The sequence below is a fragment of the Marmota marmota genome, unplaced genomic scaffold, assembly GCF_001458135.2.
Source record: "Marmota marmota marmota unplaced genomic scaffold, marMar, whole genome shotgun sequence".
Taxonomy (NCBI): Eukaryota; Metazoa; Chordata; class Mammalia; order Rodentia; family Sciuridae; genus Marmota; species Marmota marmota.
In genome coordinates this window covers 41,044,487-41,070,893 of record NW_026000037.1, presented here as the reverse complement: position 1 = coordinate 41,070,893, position 26,407 = coordinate 41,044,487, and the positions used below count along the sequence as shown (strand labels likewise).

The 26,407-nt window shown below is 36.9% G+C and overlaps 1 protein-coding gene and 1 non-coding gene across 9 annotated transcripts in view; both read right to left on the bottom strand.

Moving 5' to 3' along the window:
- Window positions 1-26,407, bottom strand: part of Fmnl2 (formin like 2) — a 284,823-nt gene that overhangs the window by 72,284 nt on the left and 186,132 nt on the right. For all 8 annotated transcript variants that reach the window (XM_048812271.1, XM_048812267.1, XM_048812274.1 and 5 more), the window contains exons 4-6: window positions 25,807-25,883; window positions 16,418-16,501; window positions 12,666-12,818 (exon numbers count right to left, since the gene is read on the bottom strand). In XM_048812271.1, coding sequence (XP_048668228.1) covers window positions 12,666-12,818; window positions 16,418-16,501; window positions 25,807-25,883 — 314 coding nt within the window. The remainder of the gene's footprint in view (window positions 1-12,665; window positions 12,819-16,417; window positions 16,502-25,806; window positions 25,884-26,407) is intronic.
- On the bottom strand, window positions 8,215-8,419 carry LOC125619499. Its single transcript, XR_007351050.1, has one exon. It is a non-coding gene; the product is annotated as a small nucleolar RNA SNORA73 family (small nucleolar RNA).

The following is a 26,407-nucleotide window of genomic DNA, read 5'->3' as shown; positions in this document are numbered from 1 at the left end:
AGCTTAATGGAGGTGGAGGAGGAGGCAGCAGAAGGGGAAGGGGGAGAAGTATGGAGAAAAGGAGGGGAAGGGAGAGGAGAAGAGTGAGAGGGGTTTTGAATGAGCTCCCACTCCATTCAGTTCCCTGCCAGGTTGCAGGTTTCCACTGTGATGGCAGCTCCTGGCTTACAAGGCTACTGTGAACTAGAGAGAGAAGGGGATGGGAATACAGCAAGTCAAATGCCATAAAGCTTGATGTTCTTACTGAGATTCCAGGTTTTCTTTTCTGGTTTTTTTTTTTTTTTTTCTTTCCTTGCAGAGATACTCCCCGTTGCCTCAAAACTTTACTTAATTTCTAAACTTCTGAAAAAGCTTATTCTGGCAATATTTTTTTAACCTCCTTCCTCAACATTTTTATGGAGGAGAGCATTTTCAAAGGCCCTTCTTCAACCTTTTCCATCCTAACAGACTTTCAGAGATTGTGTGCTGTCTGCCTACTCATTCTGAAGTGTAACAATGCTTTCAAGTTGATGGGAGAAGGTGGAAGAGGTACAGGAACAACTAGGTCTCTGGTGACTTGGAGCAGGTTCCCTAAGATGTGAGGATGTCCCAGTTTCAAAGGGAATGTGATACTGACAGAGGGACTGTGAAAACCCCGAAGCCCCAAGGCTGATTAGATAGTTCACTCTCAGAGCCTTTCTTCTCCTAGGCTGGCAAGCAGAATTTTAGGGGTCCAGATGCCTATGTACAAAAAAGCGGGGGTGTCTCCAGAAGCAGAAAACAGCCCTGAATTTAATTTTTGGAGGCCCTACCATATGAAGGAAAAGTAATAGGGAAGAGATATTTAGGAATATGGAGGAAAACTAACAGCACCAAAATTCTCAGGCTTTCTTCAGTATCAACTTCGAGAATTGCCTGCTATTTCCCCAAGGACTAGGCTAAAACCATACATTTTATCCCAGCATTTAACCACAAGATCCTGTCTTGGAAGAACTGCCATTCAGAATTCACAAAGCCTTTTGAATGTGGAAACATCATAAAACTGAAGATGAAAACCAAACTGAAGCTATTCTAATCACTTATATTAGTTTTAAATATATTTTAACATGCACACACATGTAACTACTTCACACACAGTACTTAACTTTATGTGAAGTAATAATTAATGAACAAGTGCTAAGTCAATGCAAATAAGTAGGCATAAGAAACAACAATCTTTGTATACATCTCTCATGTAGCCTATACAGAATATTTCTCATTTGGTACTATGGTGGCATTTGCCACCTGCACCATGTACTTCATAGTTGACAATAAATCTGCCAAGAAACACATGGCACCAGCAGCACATACTACAAGGAAGGAAGGTATTTCTGTTTTGAGAGTCCTTCAGAATGACTGATTAGTGAGCTCCCACCAGGCAAGCCAAACCTAAATTTTTGACTCAAGATGACAAAAGGAAGTCCAGACCAGCCAAGAAAACCCAGAGACATAGCTCTTTTGGATTTGCTTAAATCTGTCAATGGAAAATAATAACTGCTTTGAAGAAACAAGAATGACCATGACCCAGGAACACAATCTCAAGTTAACAACATAAGCTCCCAAAGGACATGGTTCTCTCATCAAGAGGCTATATGCCCCAAAAGTAGGCATAGTCATCAGGAAAATAAACTACAAAACAGTGGGAAAATCTTATACAAGATTCACATGTTGCTCTCAATAAAATTGGGAACATTTCTACAGGATTCAGGCACCAGCTCATCTTAATACCAGCCTTAAGGTTGGGAGAGGTTAACATACTATCAAGCTTAACATACTATCCAGTGCTAGGTCAGACACAGAGGCCAGCGAAATGGCTTTCAAAAAGGACCAAAAATACACCAACTCAACTTTGTCTTCCCAATCTACTCCATTTCTCCACAAGGTCTGGATGTTACAATCAGCAAAATTCAAACAACCTGGAAGCACAATACAAAAGCAGCCTTTATAGAGTACTTGAGTTCACAGGTAAGGATTAGATACACAGAAATATCTCTTGCCAGATACAGGCTCATAGCCTGAATTCATTATGCTCGTTAAATTTCTGGTTAAAGCCATGTCTTCCTGTCCTAAAACCACTATCGATCAACAGTCAGTCCAACAAAGGAAGTTACAGTAATTTTGAGCTGCTCCCTCATAGGAATATAAAGCACACTGATAATAAACATAAGCCTAAGTGATAAGCGGTGTGCATATGATAATCTGGGAGCATAATAGAAAAACCTCCTCAGCAAAAAGCTTGGTAAGAAACACTGAATTTGTTCAGAGATCTAAATCTATAAAGCCCCAAGTACTTAGTAAACACTAAAAAATGGAAGCTGTTCTTCACCCAGAGATGACCTAAGTCTTGATTATCCATCTGCTGTCTCAGTAACACATATATATTTGCAGGCATTTAGGCAGATTCTAGTATGGAGTTATGTACACATCTGTCTCTCCCTCTATACTTCTACTGCACAAAGACTGCATATTACTGTAGAACCTTGAATAAATGTTTCCTGAACTGACCTAATCATGCTCTCCCAGAGTCTGGCAAAAAAAAAGTTTTCAAAAGCCTTTTATAGAACTTACATGTCAACATTTGTGAGATTCATATTATCTAGGTCATAATGGCAATTATTAAAAAATGAGTCCCCCCACCCTTGCAAAAAGTATTTTCAGTCTTTCAAACTATTCAGATAATAAACTAATATCTACCTATAAATATAGTAATTAGATCTCTCTTGGAAGCTGATGTAAGGGTTGAATCCAACTGGAAGGCAACACCAATGGGGCATGTCACACAATTTGGCAGAACTGTACTAGTTATTTATGGTTCCAAGGTCTGGGCTAACAGTACTTTCACCAAGATTTGAGGTTTTAGGTTTCCCCTCGCTTACCCTTCAGACATGACATCACTTGGGCATATTTTTTTCTGTCAATTAAACTCATAAAATATATGATGCTTAAAAATGAGCCAAGTATTTTTCTGACAGTCCTTATAGCCAAAAGAAACACAGTTGAAACCGTTCAATCCAGATAGTTCAAAGCAGGGGTACAGAGAGACAGATACAAGGAAAGAAGGGAGAAACAAAACTCCTAGTGAACTTTTTTTTTTTATCAAGTATGAAAATTTTCTGTTTGTCTAGATTTCCCAGTAGAAACCAGATAAGTGCTAGAATATTCTGTAATCAAAGGTCTCAAAGATACATGCTTTTTTAAAATAGATTAGGTGAAAGAACAGGCTGCCAATCCATCATGTGAAGAAAGAGTTATTATAAATCTGAATTTTTTGATTTGTCACCTTTGTCAAAGGTGTTTACTTATTGAGAAACTAAGCATGAGTTATCCCTATACAAAAATTGTTTAGGGAATCCTCCTATGACCTTAAAAATTAAAATATTTCTATGTTTCATCCTAAATTATCTCCTCTTTTCATAAACCTTCTAAATCATTGCCAATAAGCAACAATGATAAATTCACAACCTGGCCTTGAAATTATTACATCTACTGGCTCTAATCTACTCCCAGCAAGATTCATCCACACATTGCTAACTAAAGGAACCATACACGTACAGTCTTCCCACGCAAACACTGCTCTTAGCACTTTCCCAACTTCTCCCTGTTCCCAGCCACTCCTCCAAGGCTTACCTCTCATTTCATATCCACATCAAGTCTCATCAATCTCTCCACAGGTTTTGCCATTGACCCTAGTCGCTATATTTCTACATCATTAATTTGGGCGTATTTTTATATGATATTTAACATTTAGTGGACACTTTTTTTCAAATTGCAGATAAAGTCAGAAGACTTTGGTTAGAAACTCTGGCTACTGAACTTAACAGCGATTCACAAATTCTCAAAGCACCAAATTCCTCATCTGTAAACTGGGCCTAAAATTCTTGACTAACTCCCAATAATTTATGAAGAGATAATGATATGCTGGGTGTGGCGTCACACACCTGTGATCAATCTCACAGCTTAGGAGGCTGAGGCTGGAGGATCAAGAGTTCAAAGCCAGCCTCAGCAAAAATGAGGCATGACATTTTAGAAGCCTTTGTCTAATATAAGATAACTGTAATTATGTGGGTTTGTCTCTGTGTCCTCTATTCTGTACCATTGTCTACAAGTCTATTTTGGTGCCAAAACCCTGCTGTTTTTGTTACTACGGCTCTGTAGTACAGTTTAAGGTCTAGTATACTGATGCCACCTGCTTCACTCCTCTTGCTGATTGCTTTAGCTATTATGGGTCTCTTTATTTCTCCAGATGAATTTCATGACTGCTTTTGCTATTTCTATGAGGAATGTATGTCATTGGTATTTTGATTGGAATTGCATTAAATCTATATAGTGCTTTTGGTAGTATGGTCATTTTGACAATATTAATTCTGCCTATCCAAGAACAAGGTAGACCTTTTCATTTTCTAAAGTCTTCTTTAATTTCCTTTTTTAGCATTCTGTAGTTTTTGTTGTAGAGGTCTTTCACCTCTTTCATTAAGTTGATTCCCAAATATTTTAATTTTTTTGAAGAAATTATAAATGGGGTAGTTTTCCTCATTTCCCTCTGATTTAAGGATGCTGGTTCATAATGGGGTTGGGGGTGGAGCACTGGAGAATTAGAGGAACTCTATATATAGGGCAAGGGGGAGAGAGGGGAAAGGAAGGAGCATGGGGGTGGGAAAGATGGTGTAATGAGATGGACATCATTACCCTAAGTACATGTATGAACACACGGATGATGTCACTCTACTCTGTGTACAACCAGAGATATGAAAAATTGTGCTCTATATGTGTAATATGAATTCTAATGCATTTTGCTATTATATATAACAAATTAAATTTTAAAAAAAAATAAGGTGCTAAGCAACTCAGTGAGACTCTGTCTCTAAAGAAAATACAAAAAAGAGCTGGGGATGTGACTCTGTGTTGAGTGCCCCTGAGTTCAATCCCTGATAACTCCCCCCTCAAAAAGAGAGATAGTGATATAATATGAAAAAGTCCCTTTCTAGCCACCAACAAATAAAAATATGATTCAACATATCTTTCTGTATCCCTAGAACTTGGAAAGGTACCCTTCACAAATTGGGTACATAGTCAATCTTGCCCATTAAGGGACTAGCCCACAGCTGTAGGAATTTGCTGAGTCATCTTCAGTGTTTTTCTTTATCGTATACTATAACATTCATTGAATACTATTGTGCCAGGCTTTTTACAGAAATTATAAATTTAATCTCAACATATGAGGCAGATCCTAAACCCCATCATGTCCACAATCTAAGAATCATGAGACAGATCTCCATCAATGCACTGACCAGGTGACCTGTTTTTCCATTTCCACAGTCTCTCCATCAATTTTCCATTGGAGAAAAGACATACTGAGGGGCTGGGGATGTGGCTCAAGCTGTAGCGCGCTCGCCTGGCATGCGTGCGGCCCGGGGTTCGATCCTCAGCACCACATACAAACAAAAGATGTTGTGTCCGCTGATAACTAAAAAATAATAAATATTAAAATTCTAAAAAAAAAAAAAAAAAAAGACATACTGAAAATGTGCTAAAATATATTTTACAAATTTGCCAATATTGTGCACACACAAGCTATATAATTTTAGTGGTCTCCATTTTTGCTATTAGGGTCATTAAAACAAGTTCCCAGCTGAAAAACTGGAAGGTACTTCCCCCACCCAGTACTAGGGATTGCACCCAGGGGCGCTCTACAGTGAGCCACATCTCCGCTCCCCTTCCTAATTTTTGAGACAAGGTAACACTAAGTTATCTAGACTGGCCTCGAACTTGTGATCCTCCTGCCTCATGTCTCCAAAGTTGCTGGGATTACAGGTATGCACTACTGCACCCAACTGGAATATACATTTTAACCCAAGAACATTTTTCCCTTTTAACAACTTCAAATAAACAAAAAATACAAAACTCTGAAACATAGCAATACAACATTCTGATTATTTCTGATTGCAAATGTACTATAAAGAAAAATGAAAAGTTTCTTTAGTTGGATTATTTTTGGAAAGTCTGCCAAATTTAGAAAGACTTCATTTTTTTCTTATTTTTCAGCATGCACACACATTTCTAATTACTAGTGCATATTAGTTTTATAAAATGGGCTATTTTGTGACATTTTCATACATGGATATAATATACTTTGAGCATATCCACCCTCCCCATTACCTTCAATTACTTTCTTCCCTCTCCCTCTCCTAATAGTCCCCCTTCTACTTTTATATTGTCATTTTTTTGTTTGTTTCTCCTAGAGTCTACATATGTGAGAAAACATGTGATACTTGTCTTTTGATGTAACATGAAGATTTATCTTATCTTACTTAACATGAAGATTTCTGAAGACTTCATTTTTTAGATGATCACTGCAATTTCTATCATCTCAAATCTTTAAATCAACAATGCATCAGGTTAAGGAGTATCTCCAATTTTTCTTTCCCCTTAGAAATAATATTCAGGTGTTTCCTATTTCTCACTATTCCTTATTTTTCTACTCCTTTACAATATCTCTATTCTTTCAAATTAGGTGCTGAGAGTGCTACTTCACTGAGTGACAGTTATGGGGTGACAGGAAATTCAAGCCTTGAGAATAATATTTTTCTTAATATCTTTTTTACCTTTTAAGTCAAATTTTTCAATAAGTATCCTTCCAGACAAAAACTTTTGAATAAATGAGGACAAGAAGAAACACATGCAAAATAGAACATAGGTGATGACTCTTACTGATGAAGACCACTAAATCAGAGCAAATTTTACATAATTAGGGGAAGGACAGAAAAGGTCAGGGAAGGAGATAATGATCATCTCAGAACTCAAATTCCTAACTTCTGTAAACTGGAAAAGGAACAAAACCAAGTTCAGCCTCCTGGTAGTAAATGAAGATAAAAAGTGCTTCAACTATAACTGGTTTTTGGGGGGAGGGGAGGCAGGGGCGGTCCTGGGGATTGAACCCAGGGTCTTGTGAATGCAAGGCAAGCTCTCTACCAACTGAGCTATATCCCCAGTCCTTGAGTTTTTAACATATAATTCAAAGATCTTTTTTATGTGCTACTATAATGGTTGAAATTAAGAATATAGGTAATTTTCCCCCTCAACAATTAAAATTGAAAATGTGACTTGTTGAAATTAAAAAAAAAAAAAAACTTGGAAGAACTTCAAAGAGATTAGTTCTTCTAAATTATTTTTATAAAGCAAAACTGGTAAAGAGTTGGTATCCCCATATTCTTTAATAGGATGACTGTTAAAGATATCATGAAAATAATTCTGGTGTGAAGAAAAGTGTTGACTGCAATAAAGGCCAATAAAACATATAAGCCATTAGCTAAAACATGAAGACAGATTTGCAGGAAGCAGGTAACACACTGGAGAATAAGACCTAGGAGTTAGTCCTCATCATCAAAAAGAGCACTTGACCTAAGCAACATTTGAAATTCCTTCCAGTTTCCAATTTTTTTGTATGTATTAGTACTTCTGTTTCTCTTCTAATCAATTATACACAAAGCTTTCTTCTTTGCTTTACCTCTTTGACCACCAAGTCAGTTTTTGAATATTAAAAAATATTCTTCACTGGACATTCTAAATTTCAGGGAGCCATGTAACTCAGATCCAAGCCTCAGTGACCTTGGCAATCTTTTCCTCTGATATTCAGTGCCTGAAAAGTCAGATCATACCATACAGTTTTCTCGCTGAACTGTCTACACAATAAAAGCCAAACTCCAAAATCCAAGGACTTTTTATTATCTGGCTTTTGCCTATCTGAGCTATGGGCATATATTCAATGTATACGTCCTAAAGCACCACAGAAACAAAAATGTGAAAAGCTTACACATAATCTCCTTCAGCAAAAAGCCAGTTTCATTTACTAAACTTTCCTTTCAATGTCTTCACATTTGCAGACGTGTAAAGACAAAATTGTAGAAATAGAATGTTTTGTCTTAGCCCCTGTTGTTTATTTAGGAAATATTTCTCATTTTTACATAAGATTTTCTTTTCTAATACAATAATATCTTCTAACATACTAGTCAGATTCTATACTACTTCATATGACAACCGAGTGAACTAAAAAAAAAACACAACTCTAAGAAGGGATAGCTGAAGCTTCTCCTGTAGGGTGCTACAGGCCCAGGGCTTAGCAAGCAGAGATCCCCTCTTAGGGAACAACCTATGCGAGAATATGTGAACACACTGATAAGAAAACAGTATACATATATTTTTCTTTTCCTGTGCAGTTGGTCTCCTTAGTCATTGTTCACAAGACTCCAACAAGTTGTAGAGATATGCAGGTCTTGACTCGAGGCCCAGATTCTTCTCCAGCATTGTGCTAAGGGACTGTACATCACAGGGCAGAGACTATGCTCCCTTAGGTCACTTGGACAGAGCCCAAAGAAAGTGACTTCCCAGGGAGTATCCCCGTTAGAGCAAATAGGATATTTACTTGGGGCATAGAGTGCCCCTATGAATAAGCAGGCAAGAAGCAGAGTGGGAGAACTGGAATCAGGCCACGTTTATTCAAATTCTATCTCCTTCACTTACTGTTTGATCTACTAGGTCCTACAGTAGCTACCTCCAAGAGGCCTTGAGAAATAAATCACAGGGGCTCTTAGCACAGTGTCTGGGACAGAGCGATCATTCAATAAAGTTTTCTCTCCAGTAAAAATCATATTAATGACATCTATATCTTTGTGTCATTTAAAAACTCTAAAAAAAATTATTACCATAAAGATATTATGGTATTATAGAATGATGGAATGGGATTATTGAGTTAAAATATACAAATAAGGACCTAAATTTGAACTTTTAATTTTTTCACATAAAATCAAGTATATAGGTGGTAAACAGTCATGAACTGCCATTCCACATGTAATAGTCCTAGGAAACAGTAAAATTTCATGTGGGGGGAGGTTAAGAAGAAATGTTAGTCATGGTTAACGTATGAAAGGCAATGAGGACTTGGGGTTCTTCCCCATAGTGGGAAGGGTCAGCCAGGATGACCTAGGCCTTTCCAGTTCTGCAATCTATGAACCCATTTCTCCATGCCATGTCCTTCCACCTCCGTTACAGCACACAGCTTGTCCCCCAAAGAGACAGATTCCTCCCTCTTTCTTGAACATGCCTCATCTCTGAAAAAGATTTTGCTCATCTCATGTTCTTTCACCTCACCTCCACCTGGAGCATCCAACCCCAGCCATCCTCAAAAAGACCCAGTTTGCATCTGTCCCTTCCTCCAGGTCCTAAGTTAGTATTCCACTCATCCTTAAAAACTCAGAGCATTTATTATGTCATTCCAAGTTTAATGGCATCAACCGTCTAAAAACTTAAAAACTACTTTCTCTTACATATGAAATAATACAGCATTGGTCTTCATAGATCTAAGGTGCACATATGTGCATATACTGCATCATTTAATTTAGCTGGGTCTATGGCCACATTGGCAGAAGTCTATCTCAACCAGGATCTGGAGACAAACCAGGTTTCTACTGCATTAATATCAATATTTTCCTTCTGGTCAAGCTGACAAATGTATGGTAATGCAAAATTCAATAGTTGATACAATTCAAGGTGTGTGTTTATTAATCAATTCTAAATAGTTAAAGTCTGAATACAAGGAGGAAACTATATGTTAACAAAGTTTATTTAAAAACTTTGTGTTAGAGCGCTTTTTTTTCTTTAATTAAGCCTCATTTATGAAGTGTTTTAAATTTCCTGAAATCCCATTATGGTTTATAAATTTAACCAACCCTTTTTGCCAACTGACACTGGATAAGATCATAGCACATATGTTATTATCTGGGGATTAAGAAGAGGGGACTGAAATACGTATTTGGATATAGAAACACTTATAAATTAAACAAAGTTACCAGAATAAATCATCTCTACAGAACACAAACATTAAAAAAAGTCATATAATATTAATAAAAGTATGATATCTTAAAGTTTCAAATTCTTAATATGAAGAATCATAATATGATAACAGTGTGTGAATCTCTAATAGGCAGTGAGCTTTATACGGGGATAGTAGGTAGGTGCTAAGCCATAGGTTATCATATTATAACATGGGGAGCAGTTATGGGACCCTGCCCCCATGCATGATCCCAGTTCTCTTGGGTGTTGCTTTCACCCATGACTTACGAGGTTTTCCGGTTTGAAGCCTCATCATCAGTGTGTAAAGAGAAGCTGCTCCAGAGGCAACAGGGGGAGAAGCAGCTCTGGTGGCATTTGAACTGGAGATACTCAGGCAGAGAAACCAATCTGGTGGTGGTGTAAGAGATGAACAAAACCAGAGGATGAGGAGAGAGCAGGACAAGAAAGGACAAAGTAGAGAAGACAATCAGAAATGAAATGGCAGAAGGAAAAAGGAGAAAAAGAAAAGTCAAAACGTGAAGGCAGTGTGGAGAGCAGAGGACAAAAGGGGAGAGGAGGAGGAGGAGGAGAAAAAATGTAAACAATCTTTGGGTATATGAAGAGCAACATGCCCGTACATCTGATTGCTGTTTCTGTAAGTCACAGACAATATTCAATGACCCCAGGCACAAATCCATGAACCACAAGAGCTGAATATCATCACTAAAAAGAAAAATCTAAGCTTCCAGCGAGTAAGGGCATGAAAACTACTGCCATGTTGACTTTCTTAAAATACTAGAAACGATGAAACAGAGTCCAATGAAATTCAATTATTTTCCTTCCTGAGCTTGAAACTATTGAAACAAAATTGAAGAATGTGATGTTGGTTTCTTAGATGATCATCTTCCAGCACACCTGCCAATCAGAAAAGTCATGTATTCTTGTGTTTCTCCAGATACAATTCCCATCATGTCTAGCTTCATACTTTTGGTCTATATTTCCAATTAAAAATGAATGGTAGCAGGATACCTTGAGCAGCTCAGGCTTGGCTTTGATGACTGTACCTAACCTTCCAGGATCCAGGGTCACGTCCCTGCTTGGGCCTGGGACATTTCTTTTATTTTCCTGATTCTTCCATTTTACTGGAAAGTATGTGTTCATAAGGAAAAGTCTTCATTAAAATGTTTTTAATCATTTAATATATTATTAGTCAAAAAAATGAATCTTGTTAGGGTGGGAGCTGGCAGATATAAGATACTTTCTAAGTAAGGAATAATAGAAAACCAAATTAAAATGTTCTTTGCAAATTAAACCCATATATATAATTATAGTTAAACTAGTGGTAAGAATTTCCATTTCAGTACCAAGGTGATTATGAAATTCTTTAGGCACAGTTGGCTTTTCTTTAACTTCCAAATCAGACTGTATATTCTTCTGCCCACATTTGAAGTTGATGCAGACTAGCAGGTTATATTGCCCTTGGCCCAATGCAAATACCAGGAGGTGAATTGAAACACCGCTCTTTAATCATTTTTAATTAATTCACATTAAACTTATAGGCATTTTTGGCTTTTCTAAACAGGAAAGTTTCATATGGCTTATTGGAGCCATCATAATCAAACATCAAGTCCTTCAGCAGAACTGAACTTCATTGTAGAGATTTTAAGTTTCTATAATCAAAACCAAGTCAAAGGGACAAGTTAATTAAAAGGCAACCAAATGTGACAGGTATGAAAGTCACATTGTCACTAACTGTAACATGACACTCAGACTCTACTACAATGACCCAAAAGACACACTAATGTTAATAAACCCTTAGAGAATTAATGTTCCTTCACCACATCACGCTTAAAATAAGTGAAAGTAAATTATTAATCTACAAAGAATAAACAACATGTGGGAGTGAGGATCTTATTAATAAGTTTTTTTTTTTTTTTTATTAAACTCATGGACCATAGAAACCTCCGTGTACTTGCTCCAAATGATATCTCTATCTTCACAGGCAAGAGTGTTGATTTACTTACAATGTAAATTAACTCTGCATTATCTGGCAACTTACAAAAGCTCAAAAATATTTTTCTATTGATGAATGATCGCGAGTATTAGTGAATGAACAACCTCACTGACATTACACCAATAACACATATAGGTGGTCAGTATCAATCCTCCCTCATCATGGTGGTATTTCAGTGAGGAAGGATTTAAGAGAAAATCTTAAGGAGGAAATATAAGTTGATGACTGAAGCACATTTAACCAAAGGAATACTGCCTAAACATTTAAAATCATCATCATCATCATCATCATCATCATCATCAACAACACTCAAGCATTCTACACCAATGACTAGAACACAGACCTGAGCTTCACAGACCAGTGGAGGAAAACAGGCCCAGAAGGGTATGAAAAGCAACAAGGGGATCTTTAGATGCTCAGACCTCAAAGTGCTGCCTCTATCCTAGAAAGAGTGCCTACATCATGATGTCAACAGCTACCCAGTTTCAGAAACTTACCTGCTATGAGGGCTACTCTCTTCTATCATGTGGCAGCAGAATTTTCTGACTTTCTGTGCTCAATCAAAGTATAGTATTTCCAGGAAGATATACAGCACTATAGAGTACAGGCCAAAGTAAGAGCCCATGAACTCCTAAAGAAACTTTCATTAGCATCACTGGAAATGGAGTGCTATGCAGCATGATGCACTGTATCAGTCTGATACAGTCCAGGCAGTGAGTGTACCACTGCCCTGGATCAGCAGAGGAGGGAGGGACCCTGCTGCACCTGTGCATCCTACCAAAGCTGCTTCCTGATGAAAGGCACTTACCGCAGTGCCGAATGTCTTCCAGAACGGGATACACTGTTGCCCACGGGTGATGGCAGGTTGCTCCCTCTGTGCAGGTCCTCGATGGACCTACTCCAGGGCTTGGATTTGTCCACCGAACTTTCCACTGTACTTTCCACACTTTCGAAGTCAAAACTAAAACAAAAGAGGAATGTCATTGAAGACTTAAAAATTCACTTTCACACATGTACATAGGTACATTTGCTGTGTATGTATACATTTATTTACATCTTGGTATGTATTTGCAGACAGAACTAAAAAGGAAATACAAAAGAATTTCTACGGAGTCAGATTGAAAGCACAGATGACAAATACTAGGCTGGCAAAAGAATCATGGAACAACAAACAAAAAATTAAATAGTGATGTATTATTTGTATTTTAATATAGGGTTTATTAGCTTACCAATTGCTAAAATGCTATGATAGAAATGGGGGAGTCCTACAGCTGTCTTCATTTTGCTTTAACAAGTCAATATGTTAGGCTTATGCTAATTTATTCCTACCCATCAATTTTCACTGAGCATTCTCTCCTAGTGTGTTGGCAAGTATACTTTTCCAACCATATGTGATACATTAGTAGCGAAGTTATGGATTTGCTTTGATTTTGGAATCTTTTCCCAATGTGGTGCTTTTAAAAGCAAGACTGTTGTTTCTCTGACATTTTTTGAGGTTATTACTCATGCTAACCATGTTAGAATAAATGGCAAGTTAAGTTGCTCATTCTTGTACAGTTTTAGGAACAAAGTCTTTAAACAGACAGACCTTTGTGTTCCATGAATCTTTTTTCCTCATAAAATCAGTAGCTCTGCTTTCTCAAAACCAAAGCAGCAGCAAAAACCACTGTATTAATTATTTCTACCTACAATTCCACAACACCTGATTGAGCAGTAGAATAAAGGGAGCTATAATTAATATCTCCAGAATATCTTAGAAAATATTGCAAAAGAAAAATAACATATACTGGAAATGATTTGATGTTTTTTTAAATAAAAATATGACTGCCAAAATAAAAGTATCATTAGAATAGTCATCTGAAAACTAGGTGATACTTTTCCAGCTATTAAAGCCTGATCCGCAGAGACTGATGCACAAAGCCACTGCAGAGATCTGATGAAAATGTTGGCATGCTTTTTGAAGCAAGAGAAATACTCAACAAAAAAGAGGCAGAACAGGGTAATCTAAGAAAACTTTTGCATACAAAAAAGAGAAAGCTATCATTAAGACTAGAGGTTTAAGTCAAAGCGATCACTCATGAAATTGACAAGCTCACCAGATCCCCCTGCAGCCCTCGAATCATTCAGCCATCCAGCATCTATCGCCCCTACTCTCACATGGAAAAAGGAAACATGCACCTTAATGAATGCTTCTATTTTAGAGATAGGATCTAAGCCTATTGTTTCACATTCTATAGGCTGGGAAACTGAGATATGCCAAGGAATAGAAGGAAATTTTTTATTTCATTAATACAAAAGACCAACTATATTATGTAATTTATTATCTAAGTAAAGCAAAACCAAATGAAAGCTAATAGCAAAAAGTTTAAAGCTAATACCAAAACAAAATCCAAATTACAAGATTAGGAAACAAGAACTCTTTGAGTTTTGAACTTTTGTGGGCTACTGTCTTACGCTGTAGACTACAAGAATACCAACACAGCACCACAACCTTTGCTCATTCATCCTATATGAAGGCACATCTGGGAAATCTAGTTTACAAGCTGCATTGTCATATATAAAGCATTCGTTATAGCAAACACAGAATATACAACATGGTATTCTTATTCATTATTCCTGATTTTTCATAGCCCTCCCTCAATTCCATAAACATTACCCTAGAACTTCAAAATATATGAGATTATTATTATTCTGCTTTATCAAATAATATGAAGCATAAAAAAGATTAGCAGATTTTGATAGCACAGAGATATGTAAGAAATACCCTTTGATAGAACATGCTATAAAAACCAGGATTATGTTTCAGGAACAATTTCTCAGGGAGATAAGAACTTATCTGCTGGCTTTTATTTATTTATTTAGTCTATTCCATCTAATATATGACAGGTAACAAAACAGAAACTCATGGAGCCAGTTTCAGTTAACATTTCAGTTTCTGCTTCTGTAAGGTGAGAATAATTATTTCCTTTTCACATATTCTCAGGGAAGTGATAGGGATTATATGATAACATCTGGTTAGGTCTTAGGACTCTTTCAGAGTGAGGCAATATAAAAAAACAAGTTACTAATTTTAAAAGAATAGTGAGGGTGGAAGAAGTACCACCTAGGCTGGAACATCTTTCAATCAAATTAAAACTACAGTATTATTGCCTCAATCTATGTCAACAAAACCTGTGGATGCTGGGATGTGTCTGACTTAAGGAGAAAATGTGAAGAGAATTTTTCAAATGTACATGCTTTAGTCCTATTCTAAACCATTTCAAAAGTCAAGAAAATGGGAGAATTTATGAAATAATTGGGAGAATTTATGAAATAATACAATCAAGGATTCATGGTCTGCCCCAGTATTTCCACCCCGCCCCCCTTCAACTTTTGGGCAAGAAATCAAAACAACACAAATACATATAAAGTAAAAAGAAAAAGGTTTTTTTTGTTGTTGTTGTTGTTTTAATGGCAGGGGTGAGGGGTGTCCCTCTAGGTGCACTATCTATTTCTGCAATTGTTTTCTTTGCATGTACTAGCATAATAAATATACATCCATATACACATATACATCCATATACACAGCTTATCTTTTTTTGGAGGGGGGAGGGTGCTAGAGATTGAACCCAAGGCCTTGCACATGTTAGATAAGTGCTCTATCACTGGCCATACCACCAATAACATTATTTTTAAAATTAAAAGATGGCCTGGGCATAGTGGCACACACCTGTAAGAAGCTGAGGCTAGAGGATTACAAGTTCAAGACCAACCTGGACAACTTAGTGAAACCCTGTCTCAAAAATTAAAAAGATAAAAAAATAAAACAAAGGTTGGGGATGTACCTTAGCAGTGAAATACTCCTGAGTTCAATCCCCAGTTCTAGCAAAAAACAAAAAAGTTGTGGGAATCATTCAGTGGTAGGTAAAGTGTGCTTGGCATGCATAAGGCCCTACTACATACAATCCCCAGCACCCTGAAATTAAATTTTTTTAAAGAAATTTTTTTTAGTTGTCAATGGACTTTTATTTATTTATTTGTGGCGATGAGAGTCAAAGCCACATGCTAGGCAAGCACTCTATCACTGAGCTACAACCCCAGCCCCAAAATTAAATTTTAAAAAATAACAGTCACTTTTCTACATCTTGCTTTTTTCACTCAAAACACCATATTCATCTTTCAGTAACTTCTAGAGCATTCTACCATATAGCTATCTGTAACTTCATCCATCAACAAAGTACTTCTTTGGGGCTATGGTGAAGTTTCATAGCAGAATGCTTCTCTACTATGCATGAGACCCTGGGTTCAAACCCCAGAACCACATACAAACACAAAGTACTTCGTTTTGAAAGCAAGGTTCCTCTGAAGGTGCTTTTTACTCAGCTTATTTCTCCCCTAAAAGTGTTTCTAATATTAATTATGTGATTAGTTTTTAGTTATTCAACAAAAACATACCACCTTAAACCCCTCTCACATCTCTTTCTGGTTTCCTGCCCTGAATGTGGTATATAATTTTACCATTAAACTGCATATTCTGTGACCACATAAAATTCAAATGCAAACAAGCCAAATTTTACTTACGTTACTGCATACTGTGCAAATGATAGATATTCTACCAGGACATCAAGGCCTTTGTTTTCTTCATTCAAAAACTCTCTGACCCATCTGGTGAAGAGAAAAAAAAAAAAATCATTGAAGAGGTTGACCACATGACCACATGATCTGCTATGGAGAGGACAACAGTGGCAAGTTTTGCTTTTCTGTCAGAAACATACAATGCTTCAAAGGAAATTCAGAGGAAAACCTAGGCTATTCCACATGCGGTAGAGGCTTCTAGAAAACTACATTTCCACACACAAAAACAAGGAGCAAAACCTGTGCGTGTGCCATTGCATTTCACTGCTTAGGAGGTTTAAGATAACCTATAAAAGAACTTTCCAAAAAAAGGAACTTGCTAAATGTACTTTTTTCCACCACAACTGATCCACAGGCTGCTTGATGAAGAAGCCAAGATTGCACAGAGAATGAGCAGACTAGGGACATGACGCCATAACCACTGAAATCCCGGCAGGGCTCCAAATCCACACTCAACTCCTCCTTGGCACACGAAGCTGTAGAAACCACTAAACTAGCCAATGAGAGGCCAGTGTTTATGGGCTTCTGGAAATTCAATAGAGGTAAAGATTTGCTTAATTTTTTCCATGAACGTTAAAACCTTTTAAAAGGCCGCAAGCACCGCAGGCCATCACCAAGGGCAACACGTGATAAAAATATATTTTTTTTAAAGATTGAATTTTTAAAAATACCACCTTACATTTGAATGGTGATTAACATTTTATTGAAAATGTAGACATTTTATTTGATCTTCATAATAATTCCAATCAGATGGTCAAACCTCATGTTTAGGTACTGAGGATAAACACCTGTTACCCCATTTTACAGATTTCCTCCAGTGTACTAACCTTCAAAGAACATGTGAGACCTGATTAAATCTTCACTCACTGAGAAACTCCAACAAATAATGAGGAAAAAGTTCATTGATTGTCATCAAAATGGTACTTGTGGGACATCTGCCAAATGCATTCCTAAATGGTTGCTCTCCTCCATAAACGCAGTGCCAAAAAGTCTGACCAACTATGAACACTAGAGCTACCATGGAAGCCAGTCTTATTATCTATTAAAATAGTAGGACAATTTTCCCTTGTGTCCTTACAGATGAGCAACTACTTAGGATATTTGTCTTTAAAAAAAAAAGAAAGAAAGAAAAAAAATCTGATGAACACAGGATGCTTGTTTTTAAATTTTTGGTGTTTCCTCTCCTTTGGATGGAGGGAGGGTCTTCATTTTTTTTGTCTAAGCATCAAGCTTATTATTTCTCCAAGCTCCTGTCACCTCCATGATGTAAACTCAGATCTACAGGTTCTTGTAGGAGGCAGAAAGGTGGGAAATTAAGACAGCTTGACTTGTATATCCCCCAAGTGCCTCAGACAGGCTACCATAAAACATATGCACTTCGCACAGCTGTGTGTAAGAATACAACCTTTACAAAAAACCCAGAGCAGCAACACTGGCAAAGAAAACAGCATCTGTTCACTCTCACAAAGCAGCTTTGTTATAAGACCTAAATGCAACTAACAGGGCTGCCTGCTGGTTGAGGCTGAAGTTTCCAAAACAGCCACATACGTGTTCTCACAGCATCCGTTTCTAGATACTTTATTTATTTTAAATATTCCCTATGCTGCTAGATTTCAGGAGACACTCAACAATTTTAAATGCTGATAATTACAAGCATAGAAAGAGTAAAAGCAAACTTTTTTTTTCTTTTTATGATTGGCAGGAGACTTAAGAACTAGAATTCTCCATCAAGATCAGAAAACTAGTCATTCATTAAATTCAGGCCCCCGTGTTTCCCCTTGGCCTCTCCACTGGTCTAGCCTATGGGCTCTGACTGTACAATGTCAATTGATCCAGGGTGGTGTCTTTTTAATATGAAAAATAACGATAAGGGTCCAGATTTGGAGGGCAGTCTCACTTTCACATATTAGTTGCCCACGAACTCAGAAGCAGAGAAAAGTAGTCATTGAAGTTCCTTCTGGTTGATTCTGTAGACACTGCCTCTGAAGAGTACAGATCCTTCAGGGTACCCTCCATACTAGCCAATGTCTCAACCACCAGCAGCCCCATCGCTCTTCAGACATTCTGCCAAATTCGACAGGAGGCAAATGACCCAGACACAAAAAATTAACCAAAAAAAAAAAGTAGGAAATAGCCAAACAAGTCCAGAGCAGCAGTCTTCTTGACTCAACATGCAAACATGTATATATTTTGATGCAAGAATAAAGATTAATTGGTTTTGTTTACTTCACTTTAACATGCTCATCAATGTCCTCATCCCCACATGCTGACATTGAGTAAAAGTGCCTTAAATGACAATTTCCATGAAATTCAGGAGCCTGTTGCTTACTTGCTAAAAGGCTAGCTAGAGTATAACATGCCCCGCTTCTGGTTGAATAATAAGCAATAAACCTATGTTTCTAAGCTATGAGATCCTCCCTGGGTCTCATCCATGACATCCCCAAGTGACATAGGAAAGAAGAAAATATAAATCATAGAAGATTGGCTACCTTATCTCCTTCATCAATGATATTAGCTGAGCAAAGCCATTCTAGCAAGAAGGATATGGATTATAAGAAAGACAGTCCCCCCTACTCCTCCTGTCCTCTCAGCCCCTGCCCTCCCCTGCTTGTGTTATTCTGTATGGAAAAGAACAGAACTAAAAGCAAACTTCCATGAAAAATGAAGGGGGGCAGGAGGATGAGAAGGGACAACTTTTAAAGCAGAATCTTGACTCTACAGGCACTCAAGGAATATGGATGCCTCATTTTGGAAATCTACATACTTGATCATGTAATGATTCTATCATATATTTAGGGTTCCCATAATAATGTACTTCCATTTTCATCTTCATGCATGCTACTCACACTTTTTTTAAAATATGTTGCCAATAGGCAAACAGTTTCAAATTGGGTGATTACAGGTTTTGGAAAGTAAAATTATTTCTGGCTCTTACAGCACACATTACTTCCCAAGTGCCTCACAGATTCAAATGTAATTACCATATGTTGTAAATTTAAATTCAGGCAAATTCCAAATCAGATGCTTAGAAGCTGGGAGAGACAGGGATCATGAAAAACTGGATTCAAAGAAGAGATGTAAGCGCAAATGCTAACAGTCACTGTTTTATTGTAGACTGCTCAAAGCTTTATTTCAAAACTTTGTTCTCCTTGCCTCCCCAAATCTTAGGATTTCATTATCCTCATATGCAAAATTAAGTCTTAAGGGACCCTCCTGGCTTTCAATTTCCAAGATCAAACAAAGCAGCCAGAATATGTACAAGAGAATAAGACAAATAATGAATTTCCTTTGCCAGTCTCCTTTAGAGAGAGATCTTATAGACAGATGGCAAGAAATGAAGTAGCCGAAAAATCATGGAAAACAAGAGAAAATAAGAACCATCAAGATTCGACACTGGTCATTAGGCCACTGATTCTCAAGGTGTAACCCACTCACCACAAGAGGTCCCTGAAACCTACTCAGGATGACTATGAGGATAAAACTATATCCACAAAAATATTAAGATGTTATTCTTTTTGCACTTTGTTAATTCCAACATTCATGACACAAAAGAAATGGTGGGTAAAACTGCTGCCCCCAAAGGATACACTTATTATTGCATTCTTTACCCCATGCACTCCAGGAAGGGTGGGAAGCAAGCCTCACTTGAGAACACCCTTAATAAAGCAATACATATTTTGAGTACATATCTTTTTAATTTTGTATATGAAAAAACAGGAAGCTCATGTAAAAAGCACATCTGTTGGTTCAAGGAAAAGCACTTGGGCAGTTGTCTGAGTAGCATGCTGAACTTGCCATTTATTTTTTCACAGAGTGCCAGTTTACTTGTAAAAGTAACTGACAGGGTTGGGGTTATAGCTCTGTGGTAGAGCACTTGCCTAGCACATGTGAGGCACCAGGTTTGATCCTCAGAACCACACACAAAAAATAAATAAAATAAAGGTACTGTGTCCATCTACAACTAAAAAAATAAATTTAAAAAAGTAACTGATAAACTATTGTGATACAGTTTGGGGTAAATGCAGTCATTTACTCAAAAATAAATAAATTAAGTCTGTCATTTTAGGGAAAACAACAGACAGTATTTGTCATCAGTGACAAAATTTGAGGTTCGAAGTAAAAGTAAAACTTTTGGAAAACATGTATTCACCACTAGTTCAGTTTCCCATTATTTAAAAGTATATTCTGATGAGTGAGACTAGTTATTATTGACAAATGTAATTTTTAAAAAAATATTGTGAATATTATAGAATGACATGTTTCAACAACTAAAAGAGCCAAATAAACTCACTGCAATAATGCTTTCCAATGATCAATGTGTGATGTTAAGAAATCACGTTATAAGCCGGTGCAGTGGCGCATGCCTGTAATCACAGGTAGAAAAAGCCAGGAAGATAGCAAGCTCCAGGCAACTTAGCAAGATCCTGTCTCAAAATTTGAAAAGAAAAAAGAAATATAGCTGGGGATGTAGTCCAATAGTAGAGAACTTAACTACTATGTGTGAAGCCCTAGGTTCAATCTTCCCATTCCTGGGAGGGAGGGATGAAGGAATCATGTCATAGACTCATGAGGAAAAAAGATCCATTCAAGGGGCTGGGGTTGTGGCTCAGTGGTAGAGCATTCAACCTAGAACCACATAAAAATAAATAAATAAAATGAAGGTATCATGTCCAACTACAACTAAAAAAATATTTTTGAAAAAAGATCCATTTGAATCAAATGTATGATATGTCAAGATCATTGTAATGTTTTGAGCAACTAATAAAAAAATTTAAAAAAAAAGATCCATTCAAAATGCAAGACTACACAAGTGGATTTTAACATAATACAGCATTACCTTTAGGAAGTAATTTCTACTTCTTGTTGAATTCTGGTGTATTATTTTTTAAAAAAGGAATATCTGTCTTATCTGAGTAGGGCATTTAACAACTCTTCCTTTCTTCAAGTATGTATACGTGAAAGGCAAAAATTTTCTTCATATACATCAACTAAAACAATATCTCACAAACAATTGAACGTACACTCAGGACAATCTACTTTCTTTCTATTATTCAGGTACTAAAGAGATTTGCAAAAATGTTTAAAGAAAAAAGCTACTTGTCACTAATTTTTTAAATTGGAAAATAGTTAATTTCATGAAATGTTAATATTTATACAAATGTTTTTATATATCTAAATTAATGCTTACTAAATATTAAATCTTATTAAATACAATTAAAATATATGCTTTAATTTCCAAATATTTACATATTAATAGATGCAATGCACATAAACAAAAGCTTACTGGGGTTCAAAAACTTAAAGGGTTCTGACATTTAAAAAAAAATGGTGAGAACTGCTAGTATAGATAATGTACCTTAGATCTGGGCAAATCTACGTTCAAACCTCAGTGGTTCCAAGTGGTGAGCAGTTCAATAAGATACTTAATAGCTGACCTTCAGTATTCTCATTCGTAAAACAATGGTTCAGGGATAAAGAGCAATAATGAGATTTTGGTAAGAAATAAATGAAACAGTACATTTAACATGCCTAACACAGTGCTTAATAAAAGACAAAACAATTATGATCTTGATTTCTAAAAAAGTAGGAATGAGTTAATCATAGGGTAGTTTGATGCATACATACACACCCCACACATGGTAAATGCATTTTAAAAGTAGGCCTGGTCACTCTCCTATCTTTCCCCATTTGGCATGGTCTAATCAGCATGATTGACAAAGAAGCCACTAAGCAGTCCCTCAGCTCCTTCCCTTGTATACAAACCTCTTCCCCTCCTTGCCAACTTACCTCATTCCTCTTGCAATCTCATGCCTGTTCACTCAGCTACCCATAAGATAAAGTGAAAGAAGCATCTTTCAAAACTTATATGACCTTGCACCCTGGATAAGAAGTAATTGTCCATCATTACAGGCAGTTTTACTAGAATGAATTACCTGCCAGGAGATCACCTACACCTCAGTTCCACAGAATAAAGCCAGTAAATCTATCCAGCTCACCCTTAGTATCACTTGAATCCTATCACCCTGACATCAGAAGCATGGTGACATCTGCCTGCCCATGCTATTTGCCAGTGTGTTCTAATGTTACTTGGTTCATTTCAAGGGTATTTCAAGTAATTTCAGGGACTTGGATAAGTTATAATCCAATTCTCTATTGTGATAGCTCCTAACAGTGAGTGAATGGGATTATTCCTAGCCCAAGTCTTATTTCAATTTGGCTCAAAGAAAATTAATTTTCTTTCTCAGAAGATTGCTCTATTTATAGAGTTTTAGGCTTATATCAAAACTCGGAACCTTTTGCTTGACAAAGCTGCAGCTTAGAATGTTATCTCAGCAAAGCCCAAGACTTTAACCTTGAAGTGCAAGCATGTGCCAAGAATAATTTTTTCAGAACAAGTAGATCTTAAATGTAATTCCTCCTTTTAATTTCTGGGAACTGCAAACTTCACAATACCCTAGGTATCAGGGTTATTTTAGATGGAGTAACACTCTGCATGGAATTCCTTAGGGATGTATTATATATTATTGTTGAATTATGAGTAGATATTATTTTCTAGAAGCATAACAATAAATAATAGCTATCACATATTGAATCACTACTACATATCAGGATTCTCTAGAAGACCTTTTATAAATTATCTCATTTAGTCCTCAGAACATCCCTATGAGCTAAGTACACTCATTTTATTTATTAACATATTTATGCTGCTGGCGATTGAACTGAGGGCTTCAGGCATGATAGGCAGGCACTCTACCACTGAGCTATATCCTCAGCTCAAACACTCATTTTTACAGATAAGTTAACTTAGCTCACATGGTAAGTACAGAGGGCTTATGTAATATATCTAAGGTCAAATAACTAAAAGGGGGCATGGCAAAAGTTTGAATCAATATATCTTTTCATAAGACAAATAGACATCAAATAATTTAACTCAAAGGATTATGATAAAACCTATTGATCCCTTATATAGCACATTGCCTTCCAATACTCCCTCATGGTAATAATTTATTATCCTTATCATTAAGTAATTCTTTAGAAGATTTCCCAATCAAATGAGGTCGAGCCAGATAGTTTACATAATGAAGAGTCCAGTTCAGTTCCAGGTGTTTGGGATGGGAAAGACAGGTCAAAATCTTAGTGTGTGGTTTTATTTTCCAGATAAGTTTATGCCAGTAATTGGTTGCATATACCAAATAATGATGCATCTCCATGACTTTTTCTGCTGCTAAAGCCAAAGTTTTCAGTGGTGGGCAAGGGAAAACTTTAGCAAGTGAAGATGGAAGAAATTTAAAAATCTTCCAGCATACCTACAGTATCCTAAACAAACCATTTCAATTGCTTGCAGATTACACTGGCTTCAATCCAACCAGGACTCTTCTATTCTGACAACTTTGTACTGGAAATGATTGTCTTGCTTTGGTATTTGGTGGTCAATTTCAAGATATTTCATAAATGCCTGAAGAAATGTTTTTTGACAGGTTGTAGAAATCCTGGCTACAACTCATTCCACCATTATCAGTCAAGAAAGTGCCAAGATATAGGGTTGGACCATACCAAATAAAATCTCATTCCTGACCCATAAATATTGGAAAGTATTTCAACTTCTCAAGCTGAATGCCCAACTGTATTAAAGTACCATCAACATCACCCTCAACAGACAAGCCTCGTTGCTTTGATCCCAGAGTCCCGATTATCTTAATTTCCTTCACAGAAAGAGCTGCCAGGGTAAGCAAGTTGAAATACCAGAGCTTCGAGCCAAAGCACCTGGATCTACAACCATATACTTTGTGCAATTCGCTGTCTCTGGGCCTTAATTTTTTTCATCTGTAAAACGAGGGACTGGGCAAACCTTCTCTTCCACTTCCAGTTCTACAATAATGATTTTCTCTGATTCATTTCTCTAAGTCCATTTTTGTAGACAAAGACCAGGCTCATTTCATTTTCTGAAGACTTTGTTCTCAAAGTCACAAATCTGCCAGATTATCCTTTAGGAAAGGAACATCTTTACCCAAACCCTCTCATCTATAAATCACAATGGCATTTCTACAATTTAAAAAACTTGTTCTTTTCTGGTGGGTGCTAGGAATTGAACCCAAGGCTTTTCGCATGCTGGGCATGTACTCCACCATTAGGCTACTTCACCCAAAACCCCTAAAAGGATTTATTCTGAAATAATCGTACTAATGAACCATTTGAATGATTTATACCAATAATGGTCTAAAACACAAGAAAACTGCTATCTATGTAATGTATAACCTATATGTAATATGAGTATATAATTCCATTTTCAACATACCTCCAAAATATATCATAAAGGACATGAGAAGAAAATGTCCTCTCATTGAAAAGTCCAAAAAGTCAAACCTCAAAGAAGTTAAATACTTGCTTAATAGAAACACATACTTGGAGCAGAACAAAGGCTACAAAATCTGCTATCATTCTGCTTTGCAGACAAACCACCTTATTTTAAGATTCAATTATGCCATCCCAGGAATAAGAAAAAATGTAATAAAGTTGTATTTGCTTGAGGCAAAACACCATGTTGTTGCATGCAAGAAACTCTCAGAAATGCTAGTGCAGAGATTCCCTGAACTTTATTTTCCCAGAGAAGATTTATACTTCATGGTCCCAAGATTTTGAGAGTATGAATAAGAGACTCGGAATGTGTCTGGACTGGGTAAGGTTACATCACTCCAGTTTCTGTCCCTTTCTGGCCAGAAACTCTAGGGAATTGAGGAAGGGGAATAAAGCACCTTTAACTCACCATCTTAAAGAACCACAATGAAAGCTTAGAGATTTTTTAGGATCTCAGTCCACACCGTTCCTACCTTTTTTAAATACTGGAGATTGAATCCAGGGACACTTTACCACTGGGCTACACCCCCAGACCTTTTTCATTTTGAGACAGGGTTTCACGAAATTTCCCTGGGTGGGCTCAAACTTGTGATCCTCCTGCTGCAGCCTGCCAAGTGGCTGGGACTATAAGCATGCACCACTGCACATGGCAATCCACACCTACTCTTAAGATTTCCTGATTTGCCAGAGAATTGTCATGTACACATGAGAACAAGCACTCATCATGGACTGCCCATATTTACTGCATTGCAGCAAAGAAATATAGAATTGTTATATATATTCCAAATCAAGGACTATCTCTCCTTCTAATGATTCTGCACAGTGAGGAAGCTCAGTAGGATCAAAAGATTCCACCCTATATAAACCTGACTTTTAACTTAGAATGAACAATAAGGAAACTCAAGTCTTTGGAAATGATTCAGCCACTTTGTAAAGTGCCCAAAGGTCTTATAGTTAAGATGATAAAGAGGCATACTTACCCAATGTGGTTAGTTCTTAAAGAGATTTCCAGTTCTCTTAGCACTTGCGTAGATTCTTGTACACGCCTTCTGAATTTCTATAATCAAAGAACACAGATTCTAACAAAACATACTTCAGCAACTGCTGCAACTACAGCTTTCTTATAATAAACTTAATAAAATATGAAAAGATCTTTATTCTGAAGCTGGCTTCTCTCACCCTCTCCCCAAAGCATAGAAATCTTTCTTATCATAAAAGTACCTTATGAGATAAAACTACAAAAATTATTTCATGTAGTATCTTTGAGTAAGTAGATTATTTTACCCTACTCCACATATATAATAATATTCACCAATATAGCTACGGGTCAGGGATTCCAAGATCATCCCATTTCAGTGATTCACTAGGAGGACTCAAGGGCTCAGAATATAGTCACACTCACAGCTGTGGTTTATTACAACAAAAGAAAGCAAAGCTAAATTGGCAAAGCAAGAAGATAAAAGGGATGAAGTATGCAGGATACCTGGTGCAAGTTTACAACAGTCCCCTCCCCCCAGGAATCACAAATGACAACAGTCATGAACTTCACTGGAGACCCAGCATCTAAGGTTTTCACTTGGG